The following is a 17,072-nucleotide window of genomic DNA, read 5'->3' on the forward strand; positions in this document are numbered from 1 at the left end:
GTTCACCAAGAGAGATGGCTATAATCAATTGCTTTATGTTAATTGAACTCATGAAGAACTGATTTAGACATAAAAATACTCATTAATTAATTTTGGTAAGTTACTATAGAATTGTACATTTTGGGTGTTAATTATTGGTAATTTATAATCTGCAGTACTTCATACAAATGAAATATTTAATCTTAAAAGAGGAAAATTGTTTCAGTTCTTTTTGTAACATTAGAAAATGAGATGTTTTACTAATACCATGCCACTCCCCCCCCCCACTCACAAAATTAAATACCTGGAATTTTAAAAAATTACCATTTATATATTTGTAGTTAAATAACTTGTATATTTAAATAACTTGTTAAATAACTTGTATATGGTTGTATATAATCTTTCAGATTATATGCCGATGGAGGGACTAGCTATAAAGACCAAGAGACTATTTCCAAAGCAGTATATTCTAATTGCAAGCAAATTAATCTAGTAAAACACATGTCCCCTTGTAAACCCAAGATTAAGTTTATATTTTGATTATTACTATTTTAGAAGCTTGTACTTACTTATGGGACCCTTTAAAACATCAGGTTTCATTCTATAAGTGATCATTAATCAATGACAAGTTGATAATTTTTCTCTATTTCTATTTTACAGATCTGAAGAACTATTTAATTCCGACCCATTAAGAGAACAATTATCAAAGCATGTTTCTGCCTTAAAAAGACACAATATCTCTCTCAAAGAAGAAGTTGCCAAGATGTTTGAAGTCTTGATAGCAGAAAACAGTAACCAAAATTCTATGGTTAGTAATTTTTATAATTATTTTATTCTATATCATTATTCATTTGGGTAATATCTAATATCCTTAAGAATTACAATGTAAAAGGAAAACAACCAGAAATCTACAACAAAGGTTTTCAAAGCTTTTTAGGTTATAGAAGCCTTATATTTTATACCCTAGAAGTCCAACTCTTTTTTTAAAAAATTTATTTTATATTCAAAGGTCAGAACACAATAGAGAAAAGAAACAAAAGCATATCATAAACTTAAATATTGGAATTTAAATACAAAATAAGAAAGGGGAAAAAAAGCATGTCATGTGCATAGCAGAATGTAAGAGAGGATTCAAAATATTTACAATAAATTTTCATTTCAGGAAAGCCTGTATGATAGATTATGTGTTATGTTGAAAACTGTCCATCTTTTCTTTGCTTCCTTGTAAGTTTTCTTTTGTTCTCTGTTGGGCACTTTTTTATTTTGTTCTTTTTCTTCCCCTCCCCCATTTCCCCAGAAGGCTACAATTAAGTTTGGATATCTCTAAAGCTAGATCTATACATACATATATAAACATATACTTTCTCAAACAAATTCTATTCCTGATCTTTGTTTTTATGTTTGTGCATATCTCATTTCCTATCCCTCTTGCCTCCTCTACTTTATTTCTATCCACTACCTTGCCCCTCTGTTACTTGCTTACCCCCCTCCAAGAATCCCTCCCCTAACCTCCCATTCCCATAAATCTAATGACCCTTCTATCACCCCCCTTTACCTATTCCCTCACCTTCCCCTCTAAAGATCCTTCCCTTGTCCTCTCCTCCATCCCTATGCCCCTACCATTGTATTTCTTCTGAATTTAGAAGACGTTTATACTCTTCTAAATATATATGTATTGTTCCTTCTTAAACCCATTCCCAATGAAAGTAGATTACCAGAACTACCAGCCCTCCTCCCCCGTCTAATTCCCTGAATCAGTTCTACCTCTTGCACTTCATTTGTATAAAATAATTGTTCTTTTTAGCTGTTCCTAATTGGTTTTACTTTTTAAATTCATATCATACTCGGATTCACCCCAATCTTTCTTATGTTACCCAATTATTAATAAGAGTCTTAGATATACATTTTACATATATAAAAAGTAAACAGCCTATCCTTATGAATCCCTTATAATCAGTCTTTGGTATCTACCTTATATTTCTCTTGTTTCTCATGTCAAATTTTCTATTAATTAATATTCAGGGTTTTTTTTAACAAAGTCTTGAAAATCTAACAGTTGATCAAATGCCCTTTATTTTTCATTCATGATTATGCTTAACTTTGCAGGGTATGATATTTTCGGCCACAGCCCCAGTTCTTTTGCTCTTGAATATATAGTGTTCCAAGACCTGTGGTCTTTTAATGTCTCTGCTGCTAGGTCTTATGTGATTCTAATTGTGGCACTATAACATTTAAATTGTTTTAATCTTGATGCTTTTAATATTTTATCCTTGAGCTAGGGGTTTCAGAATTTGACTATGTTATTCCTATGAGTTTTCCTCATAGAATCTCTTTTAAGTGGTGATCAATGGATTTTTTTTTCTATTTCCTTGTTCCTCCCTTGTCCTAAGGCTTCAGTACAATTTTCTTTAATTGTTTCTTGTATTATTTTATCAAGATTCTTTTTTATCATAACTTTCAGTTTAATTATTTTTATGTTTTTTCTTCTTTTTTTGGTCTTTATTAATTTGTTTGTTTACTTTTAGTTTATGTTTTTTCTTCTTGATCTACTTTCCAATTCTGTTGTTTTTCTTATGTTTTATTTTTTCTTGTCCATTTTTTTTCATTTTCCATATTTTGTTTAATTATTTCTTGATCTCTTATAATTTCTCTGGCTTCATCTTGTCCAATTCTAATTTTCAAGTTGTCATTTTCTTCCTTAAGATTTTGGATCTCCTTTTCTAATTGGCTGACTTTCCTTTCATAATCTTGTTTTTCTTGGATGATTCGGTTTTTTTTTTAGCTTTTCCTCTTCTCTCTCATTTGATTTTTAAAGTCTTTTTAAAGATCTCCTGAGGGGTGGCTAGGTGGAACAGTGAATAGAACTCTGGCCCCTGGAATCTGGAGGACCTGAGTTCAAATCTGGCGTCAGACACCTAACATGCACAAAAAAACTAGCTGTGTGACCTTGGGCAAGTCACTTAACCCCAACTGCCTTCCAAAAAAAAAAGCAAAAAAGAAAAAGATCTCCTATGGGTTCTTTTTGGGCAGGTGACCATGTGATGTTACTCTTTAGAGGTTTCTTTACTTCTATATCCTCCTCTGAATATGAACCCCAATCTTCTCTATTCCCATAATAGCTTTCTATGGTTGGATTCTTTCTCCTTTGCCTGTGCATTTTTTGTGGTAATAGCTTAATTTTTGTAATCACCTCTAGCCCTGGGCTATGGGAGATGGTAACTCTTGCCCCAGATCTTCAGTTGTTCCCTCTAGTCTGGAGTCAAAGCTAAACCTCCAGTCTCCTTTAAGTGCTCACAACCAGATGCTTTCTGCCCCACTATTTCTGTGCTCACCAAGCTTGTGCTGGTTTCTTCTTGACCCAGCCACTCTTCGCAGCACAGCTGGGTCTGGCATTCCTTGTCAGCAGAGGCTCCCTCAATTTTCAGTTTTCCAGGCTCAAATTCCCAACTCCTTTCACTATCCAGGGGGTAAAGTTTCCTGTGACCGGGCCTGAAGCAGCCTCTCAAACCAGCTAACCCCAGGCTTGCTGCTTGTTGTTAAAGCTGACCCTAACCTAGAGGTGTTTACTCTTCCCAGGGACCAAACCTCATCCTGGGATTTTTCTTCTGATCTTCTCAAATTGTCCCAGTAAGACCCCAGTTGTCCCCCTATTCTTATTTATTTTTACCCACACTTTGTTTTCTGTAAGGTGCTATTTTAACTCTTGTGGAGGAAAATCTTGAGAGCTTGGAATTTTCTGACCTACTCCTCCCTCTTCCTAGAATCCTCTCCAAAATCCAACTCTTGACATAGTATCAACACAAGTCTTTGTGATAGAACAGATAGATTGTTTGCTACAGCCACCTTTTTATAGGGAGCTGACAGTAGGTTTTGTCCTTGTGAAACTCATGATAATATAAAACATAATGTGAAAACTGCTCTTCCAGATAGAATTATAGATGGTCCTTTGTGCATTGTAGCTGTTGGTTATTGGCTTGGAGAATACAGCGCAAATCAAGATGACCACCAGAGATATTAAAGATTTATAAGACCCAAGTTTGGGATTTTTCTATCTTTAGCATTGACCAAAAATTAGAGGCAGGTAAGTGGCTCATTAGTTAGAGTGGCTGGGTCTGGAGTCAGGAAGACCTGAATTCAAATCCAACCTCAGACATTACTAGCTGTGTAACCCTGGGCAAGTTATTTAACTTTTATTTGCCTTAATCCACTGGAGAGGAATTGGCAAACCACTCCAGTACCATTGCCAAGAAAACTCCATGGACAGTATGATCCACTGGGTCACAGAAAGTTGGACATGACTAAACAATAGCAATAATAAAATGGAAAATCTGTCCATAGAAGTAGACCACATTTTTAGAACATTCTCCTTCTTAATAGATTTTTTTCTTCTGGCTTTAATTGGTTTTAAAACTAATTAGTTTTGAAATTTCCAAAATAATTTCCCCAACTTATTTTTGCATGTGATTTTACTCATATCCAGAACTAGTCATTACTATTAACAAATAAACAAGAAATTAAACATGAAAATGAGTTCTATCTCTTTCAGTCTCATCATCTTAGGAGACTATTCACATTTTCAACATAGAAGGATTGGTCAGAATGTTCCTCTTTTAGAATTAGTTTTCAGAGACTGTGGTTCATTTCTAACTATTTTCATTAAGCACTTTCTGGTGAGGATAGATTTGAATGCTGAAAAATCCAAAATCATCTTAAGCCAAGTCTGGTAAACAGTATTGGGCAATGCCATTTTGCATTGAAGATTAGATGTGACTATAAAGTAGTACCTAAAGTTGATTACCTTATCTATATCATAAACTGGTTTTTTTTTATATAGGTCTAAGAAAAGAGTTCCACAAATGTTTTAAATGATAATTGTATCATTAGAATGACAGTATAGTTTCCCAAAGTAACTATTGTGAAAGATGGCAATTCATATTTAACTGTAAATTCCAGTGTTTTTACTTTAAAAATTAAAATATCATTACTTTGTTCTCTACTAAAACTCTCATCATGATGTGGAGTGACACTACTTTCTCTGAAATATACCACTTGAATTGTTAGCTTCAGATAGGTTCTAGGGACTCAGTAACAGACTACATTTGAGTAAATTTGAAAAGGTTCTTTGCCAGAGGATTGACCACCAGATGATGAATTTTTTTATGGCTTTAACAATTCATCAGACCTGCTTAGTCTTTCATAGATAGTTTAATCTGCATCAGGAGAAACAATTCCCACATAGATCATATCATGAATTCTAAATGTATTGAAGCAAGTAACATTGCATTGAAGTCAAAGCATATGCATGTACTTTCTTGTGCATCAGATGTGACTACTAAAATCTAATAGAAATAAAAATTTACTGGGAGGAGAAAATCAGATAGAAACCCTCTCTAGCCAGCTACATCTCTAAATAGGTTACTTTGCCTGAGCTTGCCTCCCTGAATAACCATTCCACCATGTTGTAGGCACCCTCTCCAGTTACCTGCAGCTCCACTAGGTTTGCCTTGCCACACCCAAGAATAAACCCTGTTAGACAATGATAACTTACCTACACTGTCATTCTCTCCCTATCCTCGTGATTTTTGAAAATCCAGTTACTGTTGTTCAAACCTGTTTCTCCATCTCCTGTTCCAACCTATCCATTCAACTGCTAATGAAGTTAACTAGATGAATGATCCATACATAAAGTTCACTGTAAAGAGATGCAGTAAGCAAAGCCAAACAGCCCACAAAGCTGAACTCCAGACCACATTTCTTGAAATGTTTTGTACTATCTATTAAGCCTACCTCTGAAATTTATTGGAGGTGGTTTCTTACCCTATTAACAGATCCTCAGTACTATTTTATGTGATACATTTCTATGGACATTGAAAACCTACCTAAACTCATTCCTCATGATTTGATATTTATGTTCATGTCCTTGGAAATACCTTTATCATTTCATAATCTTTTTTCATTCCTCCTCTCCCTCTAGAGTTTGCAACTCCAAACCCTCTTCTTCATCCTCAGTGCCTTTTCCAGTCTTCCTCAGTCTTAGTCCCTTCTCTCTGAAGTTATCTCCAATATATCCTGTATATATTTTGTTTTACCAAATTGTTTTCAAATGATCTGTCCCCCATTAAACATTGAGTTCCTTGTGAAGAAAGACTATATCATACTTTGCTTCAAATTTTCTTTCTCACCCCTATCTTGTGAAGCCACTAGTCCTTTTAAGGCTTAGATCAAGTACTACTTACCAAATAAGGTCTTTCCAGTTCTTAGTGCTCCACCTCATCTATTCCCCGCATAGTAATTACCTTGTATTTAAAATGTGTGTGTGTGTATTTTGTTACTTTTCTCTGAATATAGTGTTTCCATCTAGTATAGCATAAGCACCTTGATGTCAGAAACTATTCCAATTTTGCCTTTGTATTCCTAGAACCCCACATAATTCCTGGCACATAATGGTGTTTAATGAATGCTTATTGAATTGAAGACAGTCTGCTAGATGATATATTAAATTTTAAGTCTGGCACATTTATATACTATTAAATGAAATTTTGTTGGCATATGCTTTCCTTTTATTCAAAAAGGACATTTTTTAAATATCATTTCTCAATTTACAGACAGGAGAATAATAACTATTTGTTCCCTGAAAATATATTTTAGGGTTTTTTTTAGTATTTTAAGTCATGTGTTTTCTTTTATGTCCTTCCTGATACATATATTATTAATATTCATTAGAGAAACAAGGAAAAATTAATCAGAATCTCTTTGAAGCTCAATGTAGCCTCTTATTCTCTGTAGATTAATAGCTTGTCATAAGTGATCATTTTATCTTTTCCTTAAAATACTGTAATACCTGCTAAACCAAATTTATGACAATTTGATTTTTTAATTCAGTCAATGTATTTTGAATTTTTTTATTATACATAAAGTAGCTCACTACACAAAAGGATGTCATTTCTAAATGATAGCAGCATGCCTGCTTTTCTCCCTTTAAGCTTTTCCATTTGCTTTAAACTGTGGTAGAAAAAGAGATAATTATGTTTATCCAGGATATATTTCTTTGTTTCCTATGAATTACTGGCTTATAGCATGACTCATATGAATAAATATGCTACTTAATAGCATATCATGGTATATGCTAGTATTCTAGTGTATTAGGTGAAGTTAATCACTTTTTAAAAATCCATAAACTGTTAAGTAGTATGCTCTATGCTTCTGTAAATTCCAAAAAGTAAATTTTAAACTTTTATAAATTAAAAAAGTTTTACTTAAGATGGTTGCTTTATTTATAGTCTTTAACAACCAGAAGGCAAGATAGTAGTTTTATTATATTTATAATTATTCAGGTAGTTCTTAATAGCAATGTTTTTTAAAAAAAAAAATCAAGAAAGAAGGGAGAGAGATGAGCATTCTTTGAACTTTACTCTTATTTGATTTGGTTCAAGGAGGGAATAACATACTTAGTTAAGTATAGAAATCTGTAGGGCAAGGTCAAGATACAATCCAAGATGACAAACCTGAGCATAGTCATTAGTGAAAAAGATGGACTTTTAGTAAAAGTTCATAATAAATATGATAAAAAGAAGTTTGAATAAAAGAAATACATTTGAAACATTCTAATTTATAAAAATACAAACATGAGCAGATTATTTGCTCTGGAAGCATCCCAGACACTAAACACAAGAAAGGTAAATAAGTATGGCTACTAAGGAAAGAATAAGTAATGAAATACATACTCTGCAGAAAATGAAAAAAAAAAGCCTAGAAAGAAAACTGTGAGGGTAAAAGTAATAACAACAAAGAGACCATTAAGCAATTTCTTTCTAAAAATACACAAGGAGAAAAAGGAGGAAGTAGAAGTCATATATGAAAAGGTGGCAGAACAGGACTAAACACCATGAATTAAACCTCACACCACACTACCTACCAGTGAATTGATGTGTTTGGGTTTTGTTGTATTTGTTGTTGTTTATTTTTGGTATTGGACTAAATTGCAGGTTGGAAAGGTACATAAAAGAGGATTCTATATTTAAAGGTTAGAAGGTGAAGAATTATACAAATTCAAAATAAGCACAAAAGAGGAGACATTAAAAATTATTAGAGAAATAGATATATTGCAAACTAAACAGAATATCGCAATGATAACCAAAATTAAAAGCCAGTTCTTTGAAAAGACTAACAAAATGATAAACCTTTAGATAACCTGAATGAAAATCAGACAAGATGAAATTACAGCAAAAATAAGATTTTAAAGTTGTCAAAATTTCCTATGCACAATTATATGCTAACAAAACTCAGAATACAAGAAAAATAGGGGATTGCCTTAAAAAACATGAAATATCTAAACTAACAGATGACTAACTGGAGAGCTTGAATAGTGTAATTTCAAAAAAGTTATAAAAGAACTATCAAAGAAAACCTCATGTTCCTAATGGATTCATAAGAGAATTAACTGAAACTTTTTTTTTTGAGGTGGATAGGCGAGGCAATTGGGGTTAACTGACTTCCCTAAGGTCACACAGCTAGTGTCAAATGTCTGATACCAGATTTGAACTCAGGTCCTCCTGACTCCAGGAGCAGTGCTGTATTCACTGCACCACCTACCTGCCACACATGAAACTTTTAAGGATATACTAATAGTACTACACAAAACATTCCCCCCCAAACTAAGAAAACACTCTATCAGACTCATTTTAGGAAACAATGAGAATCTTAAATCATAAACCATGGAAAGATAAAGCAAAGAAGGAGAACAATGGCCCACCATCATTAATGAAGATAAACTCAGAGTTTTTAAATAAAATCTGATCAAGCAGACTATCACCATTCTTCCAAGAAATCATTAATTATGACCAAGTTAGACTTGTGCCAGCAATTCAAGAATGATTCAGCATTAGGAAAGCAGTAAACATAATTACATAAAAAAGATTGAAAACCACACAAAAACATATTTGACAAAGTACAACTTTTATTTATGCTGCAAAAAAAAACCTCAAAGCATAGGCACTAAGGGATTTATAAAAAAATCATAAAGATCTAAAATTAAAATCAAACATTTTATGCAAGGGTGATACACTAGAAGCTTTTACCATAAATAGCAGAGTAAAGCAAGGATTCTTCTTCTATCTTATTTGATGTAGTTCTAGAAATGCCAGCAATAGCAATAAGTGAAAGAAAAGTGGAAAAAATGGGTGTTGAAAAGATAGAACTGTACCTATTAATTAATCATATGATGGTTTATTTAGAAAGTTATAGATATTTGTAACCTGCTATTTAAGATAGTAGCTTCAGGGGCGGCCAGGTGGCACAGTGAGTAAGAGTGCAGGCCCCAGCATCAGGAGATGTGGGATCGCTTCCAGCCTCAGATACTCGGCACCCACACAAAAATAACTGGCCGTGTAACCTTGAGCAAGTTACTTAACCCTGATTGCTTAAAAAAAAAAAGATAGTAGCTTCAACAAAATTGTAGGCTACCCAGAAACCACCAGTATTACTATATAATAATAACAAAACCCAGGAGGCAATTAAAAAAGAGAAACCCCATGCCAAATAACTAGAAAATGCATAAAGTATTTGGAGATTAGTCTACCAAAGCACATAAAATACTTGCATTCGATTACCAACTGTTCCTGAAAAAAAAGGACAGATTTGTCCTAATTCATGCCAATATAATAAGAATGACAACACCCCCAAAGTTAATTTGCAGTTTTAATGCTATGCAAAATTCATTTGGAGAACCAAAATATCTAGACTGTCAAGAGAAGTAATAAAAAAAGTTAGAGATGAAAGGGGAATAGTATTTACAGAACTCAAGTATAAAGCAGAAGTCATCAAAACCATTTGATACTTGGTATAAAGAAGTGGAGTAGATCAAAGGAATACACCAAAGGAGAATCAAAAATGCAACTCAATAATCCAGTGCTCAATAAACTGAACTCTCCATTTCATAAAAACTGCTGGGAAAATTGGAAAGAGGTCTGTAAGAAATTAGTTTTAAACTAGCATGTTAAGCCACATTCTACATAATAAATTAAAAATGTATCTGTGACCCTAATCTTAAAGATGTACTATAAAAAAGAAAGGAGAGAAGCAGATCAGAACTATGAGTGATGAATATAATCTTAGCCAAACAAGGAATAGAGGCATTTATAAAGGGCAAAACAGATGACTTTGATTACATGAAACTCAAAAACTTCTGCATAATCAAAATTAACATTCTATAGATAAGAGAAGTAGTCAAATGAGAAAAAAAATCTTCATGTCAAAATTCTTTGATATGTTTTTAGGATCCAAGACTTATAAATAACTTACAGATATAAAATGAAAAACCCTTTTCTAATAGATAAGTCCCAAATGAATTGAATGCTATTAACAACCAAAATATTTAAAGTAGCATGTTATGTGATGGTAAGAATAAAAAAAATTTAAACCCTGAAAACAAAGTAGATGCTCTACTGGGGAATGGCTAAATAATGGCATCCATGTAATGGGATAATGCTATAAGAAATTATGAACACAGAGAAACATGAGAAGACAGATGAATTTATGTAAGTAAGCAGAATTTTTTAAAAAGCAATATACACAATGACTTTAAACAATGAAAATGCAAAGAACAGCAACATAAATCAAAATTGAATGTTGGAAAATTAGGCAAAGAAAAATCATGACTCTAGTAATATGAATTGTCACCTCTCCCACCCCATTCTTTTGCTGAGAAAGGAGATCTGTGGATGTAGTACACTGCATATATTTTCAAGGTTGTCCAGTGTGTTAATCAGCTTTGCATATTTTTTTCATGTTTTTCTTTTAAAATTATTACATCATTGCATTGCAAGAATGGCTCTTGACAGGAGAGAGAGAAATACTGGGAGAAATTCTGGTTATATAAAAAAGAAAAAGTAGGGGTGGCTAGGTGGCGCATTGAATTGAGCACCGGCACTGGAGTCAGGAGGACCTGAGTTCAAATGCGGCCTCAGACATTTGACACACTTACTAGCCGTGTGACTTTGGGCAAGTCACTTAATCCCAATTGCCCTCCAAAAAGCAAAAAACTAATAAAAAATTTTTAAAAATTAAAAGTTGCAATAAAATTCACCTAAAAAATTTACAGGTGGGTAAGGGATGATAAAAACCTGTGTTTTATGTTTTGACTTTGAAAACCTTACAAACAGAATAAATGGTTTTCTAATTATCTTATTTAGGTGTGGGAAATACCTATTAGGATTTCATATTATTCTTTCAGAGTACAAATTCTAAACCCAATTAAAACAAAATCAGATTTGGAAAAGATGCAAAAAGCTAAATGTTGTCATTGTCTGAGAAGCTGGGAAGTAACAATGTAGGACTACTGGAAATCCAAAAAAGTTTCGCCAATCTTTAAAAAAGTAACTAATTAAAATGTTTAAGTTGAAATTCTTTGAAAACAAATCTGAGAGTTAAATTGAAGAACCATGTCTTTTTCACCCCCCAAAAAATACAGAAAACTCTAGACATCCATGAGATTTTAGAAGTACTCACATATATTTTGAGAAGAAATATAAGTATTCAATTTAAAATTGTAATTTTAATCAATGCTAAGAAATAACAGGTCTGGGGAAATTCCCTGTTATGCTCCTAGATTAAGTACTATAGGTAAAATTGTACACTTAAAGTTATTTCTGGTGCCTTGGTAAAGAAGACTGTCAATGGTTTAAAATGTTGTAAAGAAATCATAGGAATTGAAGCTATATGACCCGTGTTCAAATCCTGACTCTGACATTTGTTCTGAGTTTTGTGACCTTGGGTAAATTACTAAGCCATGCTGGACTTGTTTCCTTGTCTGTAAAGTAAGGGGATTAGAAAATGCTAACTTCTCAGGTCCCTTCTAATTCTTAATCTATGATCCAGTGATTCTGTGAAGTCTTGAGAAAGTTATAGTGTGCTGTAGGGCTTTAGGTACTTATTTTTATTCATTGTTGCACCAATGAAATATTCACAGTGCCCACAGTTACTATAAATATACCAGCATGGTGCTCAATTGCAAAATATAACAGACTCTCCATGTAGAAGACAGAAGTGAAACATTTATCCAGACACCAGAAAGCCGAATCCCAACACGAGGAAACCAAATCCATCATAGCAACATAGAATTCAGTGCACCACAACGTAGCAGAGAGCCACACCATCCTGTAGCCTTCCCACAAACCAATATTTGACCAATATTTACTCATTACCCTATCTGTCTCCCTCAGAAACAAACTTTCCTCTCAACCATCTAGCAGACTCTGACTCCCAGCTTCCTGTAAATTCTGCTCCTACCTTCAGCAAACTCCTCCCACCATAGGCTCCATTTGGCCTATTACATTTGGCCTGTTAGGGTACAGAGTTTATTTTCAAAGCAGGGAAGGTCTTCAAATTTCCTTAGTCTTATTAAGGGGCAGGAAAGATCTTCAAATTCCCATTACTATTACATTTATATAAGAAATTATGATGTGTCCTCCCTGGCAATATTGGGATACCATAAGAGCTACTGAATGGTTCCTTGAAAAGAATTAGGTGCTACATTGTATTTACACAAACAAACAGAGCAAATATTTTAGTTATCCATTCCCCACAATTGAATCCTACCTCACTGAATAGTATAATGAAATTTTACGGTAAAATAATATTGTTCTCAACCCTTTTTTGTAATTATAATTTACTTAACAATTATATTGTTCATTCTATTATTGTAATTCCAGTACCCCATTACAAGCCATATCTACTCTTTCCTTACAATAGCATACTGGTTCTACTTGCCTCAAGTTTTTCCTTGTTTCAATCTAACCTCCACTCAGCTACCAAACTGATCTTCCTGAAGGGCAAGTCCAACTGTGTGTGTGTGTGTGTGTGTGTGTGTCTCTCTCTCTCTCTCTCTCTCTCTCTCACACACACACACATTTAATAAACTCCTGTCACTGATATTGCCCTGCCAACCCTTAGTCCTGGATTACTCCTACCATCCATTTCCTTCACTACTACTCAGGTGTTGCTGAATGAAAGTGAAGAAAATAATAAAACTATGATGACTGGATTAACTACAGATTTGTGTTACGTAATCTCAAATGGACCCTCACTGCAGCAGGGCAATCTTTTTAGTGACTTATTTTTCCATTCAGCAAAGTGGCTTTTTTAACCTTTTCATCCCTCCTCAAATCTTTTATTACTTCCTAACCACCACCCCACACTCTCTCAGCTGAGAATCTTGCCTCATGTTTCAATGAAAAAAAAAAATTGAGGCCATTTCCTAAGAGCTCCCTCTTATCTACTCCTCATTTCACATCTCAGGTATACCACTATCTCTTTGTTCACCCTGTCTCATAGGACAAGGTGGCCCTTTTCCTTGCCAAGAAAAAACTCCCTACGTATACAAATGATCCCAATCCATCCCTTCTTTTTCAGCAGATTGCCCCTCTATAGTCCCTACTCTCACTTATTTTCAGTCTCTCTCCCTGCCTGTTAACTGTTTCATTACTGCCTACAAACATGCCCATGTTTCCCCCATTCTTAAAAAATGTCCCTCCCTTGATTCACCCATCCATGTTTGCTATTGTCCCTTATCTCTCCTCATTTTTGTAAATAAACTCCTTTAGGAAAATTGTCTAGATCAAAATAGGTGTCTCTACTTCCTTTCCTCTCACTCCCCTTTTAGCTCTGCATTATGGCTTCCCACCTCATCACTCAACCAAAGCTCCTGCCTACAAAGTTACCAAAGAGCTCTTCCTCCCACCCCCACCCCTGCTCCTACTTAATAATATTTTATTTTTTCCAGTTACATGTAAAGATAATTTTCAACATTCACTTTTATAAGATTTTGAGTTCCAATTTTTTTTCCTCCCTTCTCTCCCCCCTCCCCAAGACAGGAAGCAATCTGATATAGGCTATACATGTACAATTATTAAATGTATTTCCATGTTAGTCATGTTGTGAAAGAAGAATCAAAAGGAAAAAAAACCTCAAGAATGAAAAAAAAAAGGGGGGGGTAAAATAGTATGCTTTGATCTGCATTTAAACTCCATAGTTTATTCTCTGGATGTGGGTAGCATTTTCCATCATGAGTCTTTTGGAATTGTCTTAGATCAGATGTGGGGGACCTGCAGCCTTGAGGCCTCTTGGGGCCCTCTAGGTCCTCAGGGGGACTGTCCTTGAAGACCTAGAAGGCCCCCCGTGGCCTCGAGGCTGAAGATTCTCCACCCCTGTCTTGGAGCATTGTATTGCTGAGAGGAAAGAACTATGGCTATCCCAATGATCCCCTAATTGCCAAATCAAGTGGAATTTTCTGTCCTCATCTTTTTTTTACCTCTCTTGCAGCCTTTGACAGTATAGATCACCTTCATATCCTTGATTCTCTCTTTTCTCTAGGTATTTATGACACTGCTCTATCCTGGTTTTTCTGCCTATCTGACTATTCCTTCTGTGTCTTTTGCTGGATCTTCAGGACACTAACCATGAAAGTTCCCCAAGGCTTTGTCTTCAGCCCTCTTTTTCCCCCCTCTATATTGTTTCACTTAATGATTTCATTAGCCCTTAATCTCTCTTATGACCTCCAGTCTCACATCACCAACTATTAGAGAGGCCTGGAGAGATCGATGGCTTATAAAGAAGCCAGAAAAATCCCAGAGTAGTACACCCATGTGAGAAATCAGGACTCCTGAATGTATCTTATTTGTACTTAGTTGTTTGGATGTTGTCCTCTCCATTAAACAATGAACTCGAGAGCAGAGACTATCTTTTGCCTTTTTTTATATTCTCCGCACTTAGCACATAGTTGACCCCTAATAAATATTTATTGATTGACATATCTACTTCAGCTTTAGAATGCTAGGGTTCTGTGAAATATCAGACTCATTTCATATATGCACTTATCCTAAACTTGATCATGTATTTAATGACTTTCATCAGTGTCTTTGATGATACTAGAGAACTCATACTTATTATATATGCTATTGACATTAAAAAAAATATCTTGATAAACTGAAAGAGTAGTCACTATTAACAGAACGGTCTGTCGTCTTACCAAAACCTGTATTACTTTCTAGTCGTACTAATCTCTTGTCTCTCTAGCAGAGCAGGCCTATTTCTATTAGCTGAGTCTTTCTAATGCATAACTTTAGGCCACAGCTACTGAGGTAAGGACTTTGACAGAAATAGCTGGGACAACTTTTGTTGGCTTTATACTAACAACTCATACCATATACCAAAATAATCTCCAAATGTATACATTGCTTAGATAAATAATGACCGAGTTATTCTCCAGAATCTTTCTCCAAATTTATTTTCCTTATTTATTTCCTATTTTCTTTCATATATTCTACACTATGGCCAAATTGGACTTGTCACTTATCCCCTTTCTTTACCATTCCTAGAAAGAATTCCAGCCCTTTAAGAAAAACCCTAGATTTGGGTTCAGATGATTTGGGTTTTGAGTACTGGTTTTGCTCTTTATTATGAATATGACCTTGGATAAGTCAAATTATCTCTCTGTGCCTCAGTTTCCTCATTTGTACAATTAGACTATATAAACTATCAAATCCCCAGAGTCAAAAGTAGGAGGAATAGGGGGAAATTGCAGACAGGTAGTTTTAAATTCAATGTGGGGTTGGAGAAACTTCCTATTAATTAGCTCTATCTAAAATTAGGTTAGATTGCCTTTGGAGGTACAATCTCCCTCACTGTAGAGCTCTTTAGATAAAACCTGAGTGACTACTTTGTTGGGGATATTGTTGAGGTGATTCCTCTTCAGATAAGGGTTTTAATAAATAACCCTTGAGATTGCCTCTTTTTATAATGGATCCCTTTAATCCAGAAATTTAATTTAATATACAATTTAAGTTTTAAAAGCATACAGAATATAAATCATACATATTTCTCATCAGAAAAAAACATTTCCTAAACAATTTCAGGTCAGATGAAAACATTTTTATTTTTTAAAATCTAAAAGTAGTGTTTGTTAAAGCCAAGATGCATTAACTGAGAAGTTAGACCATCCAAACAAACCTTTAGTTATGATTAGGACCCATAATGCAATTAAAAGTTAACATGTAAACAACAAACCACAGTAATGCCTTTGAAATACAAGTGTAAAAAGACATTGGTGATTTTCTTAGCTTAGCCAGAACTAGTATTTACTGCCTAAGGCAGTGTGTGGGATCACTTGTTCTCATTGTTTAAGCTCCTCTAAGAAATATTAATAATGTTATTATGTTTTTATTTAATCTAGTACCTGGTTTTCAGAGTCATCAACTTTGTAAAATAGTCAGGTTGGAACTTTTGTAAATGTGTTGATACTTTCCCCTTTCTTCTAAGGAGGCCATGCAGTACTGTAGGAAGAACTATAAATGTGGACTGAGGGAACAATAGGTTCACATCCCACTTCTGCTACTTACTAACGATATTAGCTAATATTTATATAGGTTCACTATTTGCCAGGCACTGTGAAAAGTGCTTTACAGTTGCTACCCCTTTCAATCCTCAGAACAATCCAGAGGGTTAGGTGGGGAAGGTTACAGGTAAGGAAACAGGTGGCTAGAGGTTTAAGTGGCTTGCTCAAACAGGGTCACTCAGCTAGTAAATGCTAAGGCTATGTTTGAACCCAGATCTTCTTGACTTTAAGCCCTATGCTCTCTCTTTGGTACCATAGCTGCCATACTTAATACCTATGTGAGTTCTGACAAGTTATTTAACCTTCTGGACCTCAGCTTCCTCTTTTTTATAATGAGAAATTAGACTACAATACTTTAGATACCTTCTAGCTCAGCCTTTCTACTTCTAAAATTTAATGATCCTATGAAATCTTTCCCTTCATTTAGCATCCCACTCAGCTGCCTCTTTCATTGACTACACCAGTTGCTATCTAGCAGTAGTATGGGAATAACTTCAGGAACTTAAAAAATTGCACTAAAATTTTTGGGACACTCCATATCTACAAAATAAATACAACATAATTTCAAGTAGGGAGTACTAACACAGAGGGGCTCAGGAGTGGCCTCTTTAAGAGGTTGCCCTTGTGCTAAGCTTAAAAGTTAGATAACTGTTTCAAGAAGCAGAGATAAAGAGGAGAGCGATCTAAGCATAGAGGAGAACCTGTG

The 17,072-nt window shown here is 34.5% G+C and overlaps 1 protein-coding gene across 5 annotated transcripts in view; it reads left to right on the plus strand.

Annotated features, from left to right (window-relative positions):
* KIZ (kizuna centrosomal protein) overlaps nucleotides 1–17,072 on the plus strand; it is a 235,658-nt gene that overhangs the window by 175,134 nt on the left and 43,452 nt on the right. For all 5 annotated transcript variants that reach the window (XM_069075500.1, XM_069075503.1, XM_069075502.1 and 2 more), the window contains one exon: nucleotides 640–787. In XM_069075500.1, the coding sequence (XP_068931601.1) occupies nucleotides 640–787 (148 nt within the window). The remainder of the gene's footprint in view (nucleotides 1–639; nucleotides 788–17,072) is intronic.

The sequence above is a fragment of the Petaurus breviceps genome, unplaced genomic scaffold (assembly GCF_028583685.1).
Source record: "Petaurus breviceps papuanus isolate PSGF00001 unplaced genomic scaffold, PetGlider_PUasm1.0 90919, whole genome shotgun sequence".
NCBI lineage: Eukaryota > Metazoa > Chordata > Mammalia > Diprotodontia > Petauridae > Petaurus > Petaurus breviceps.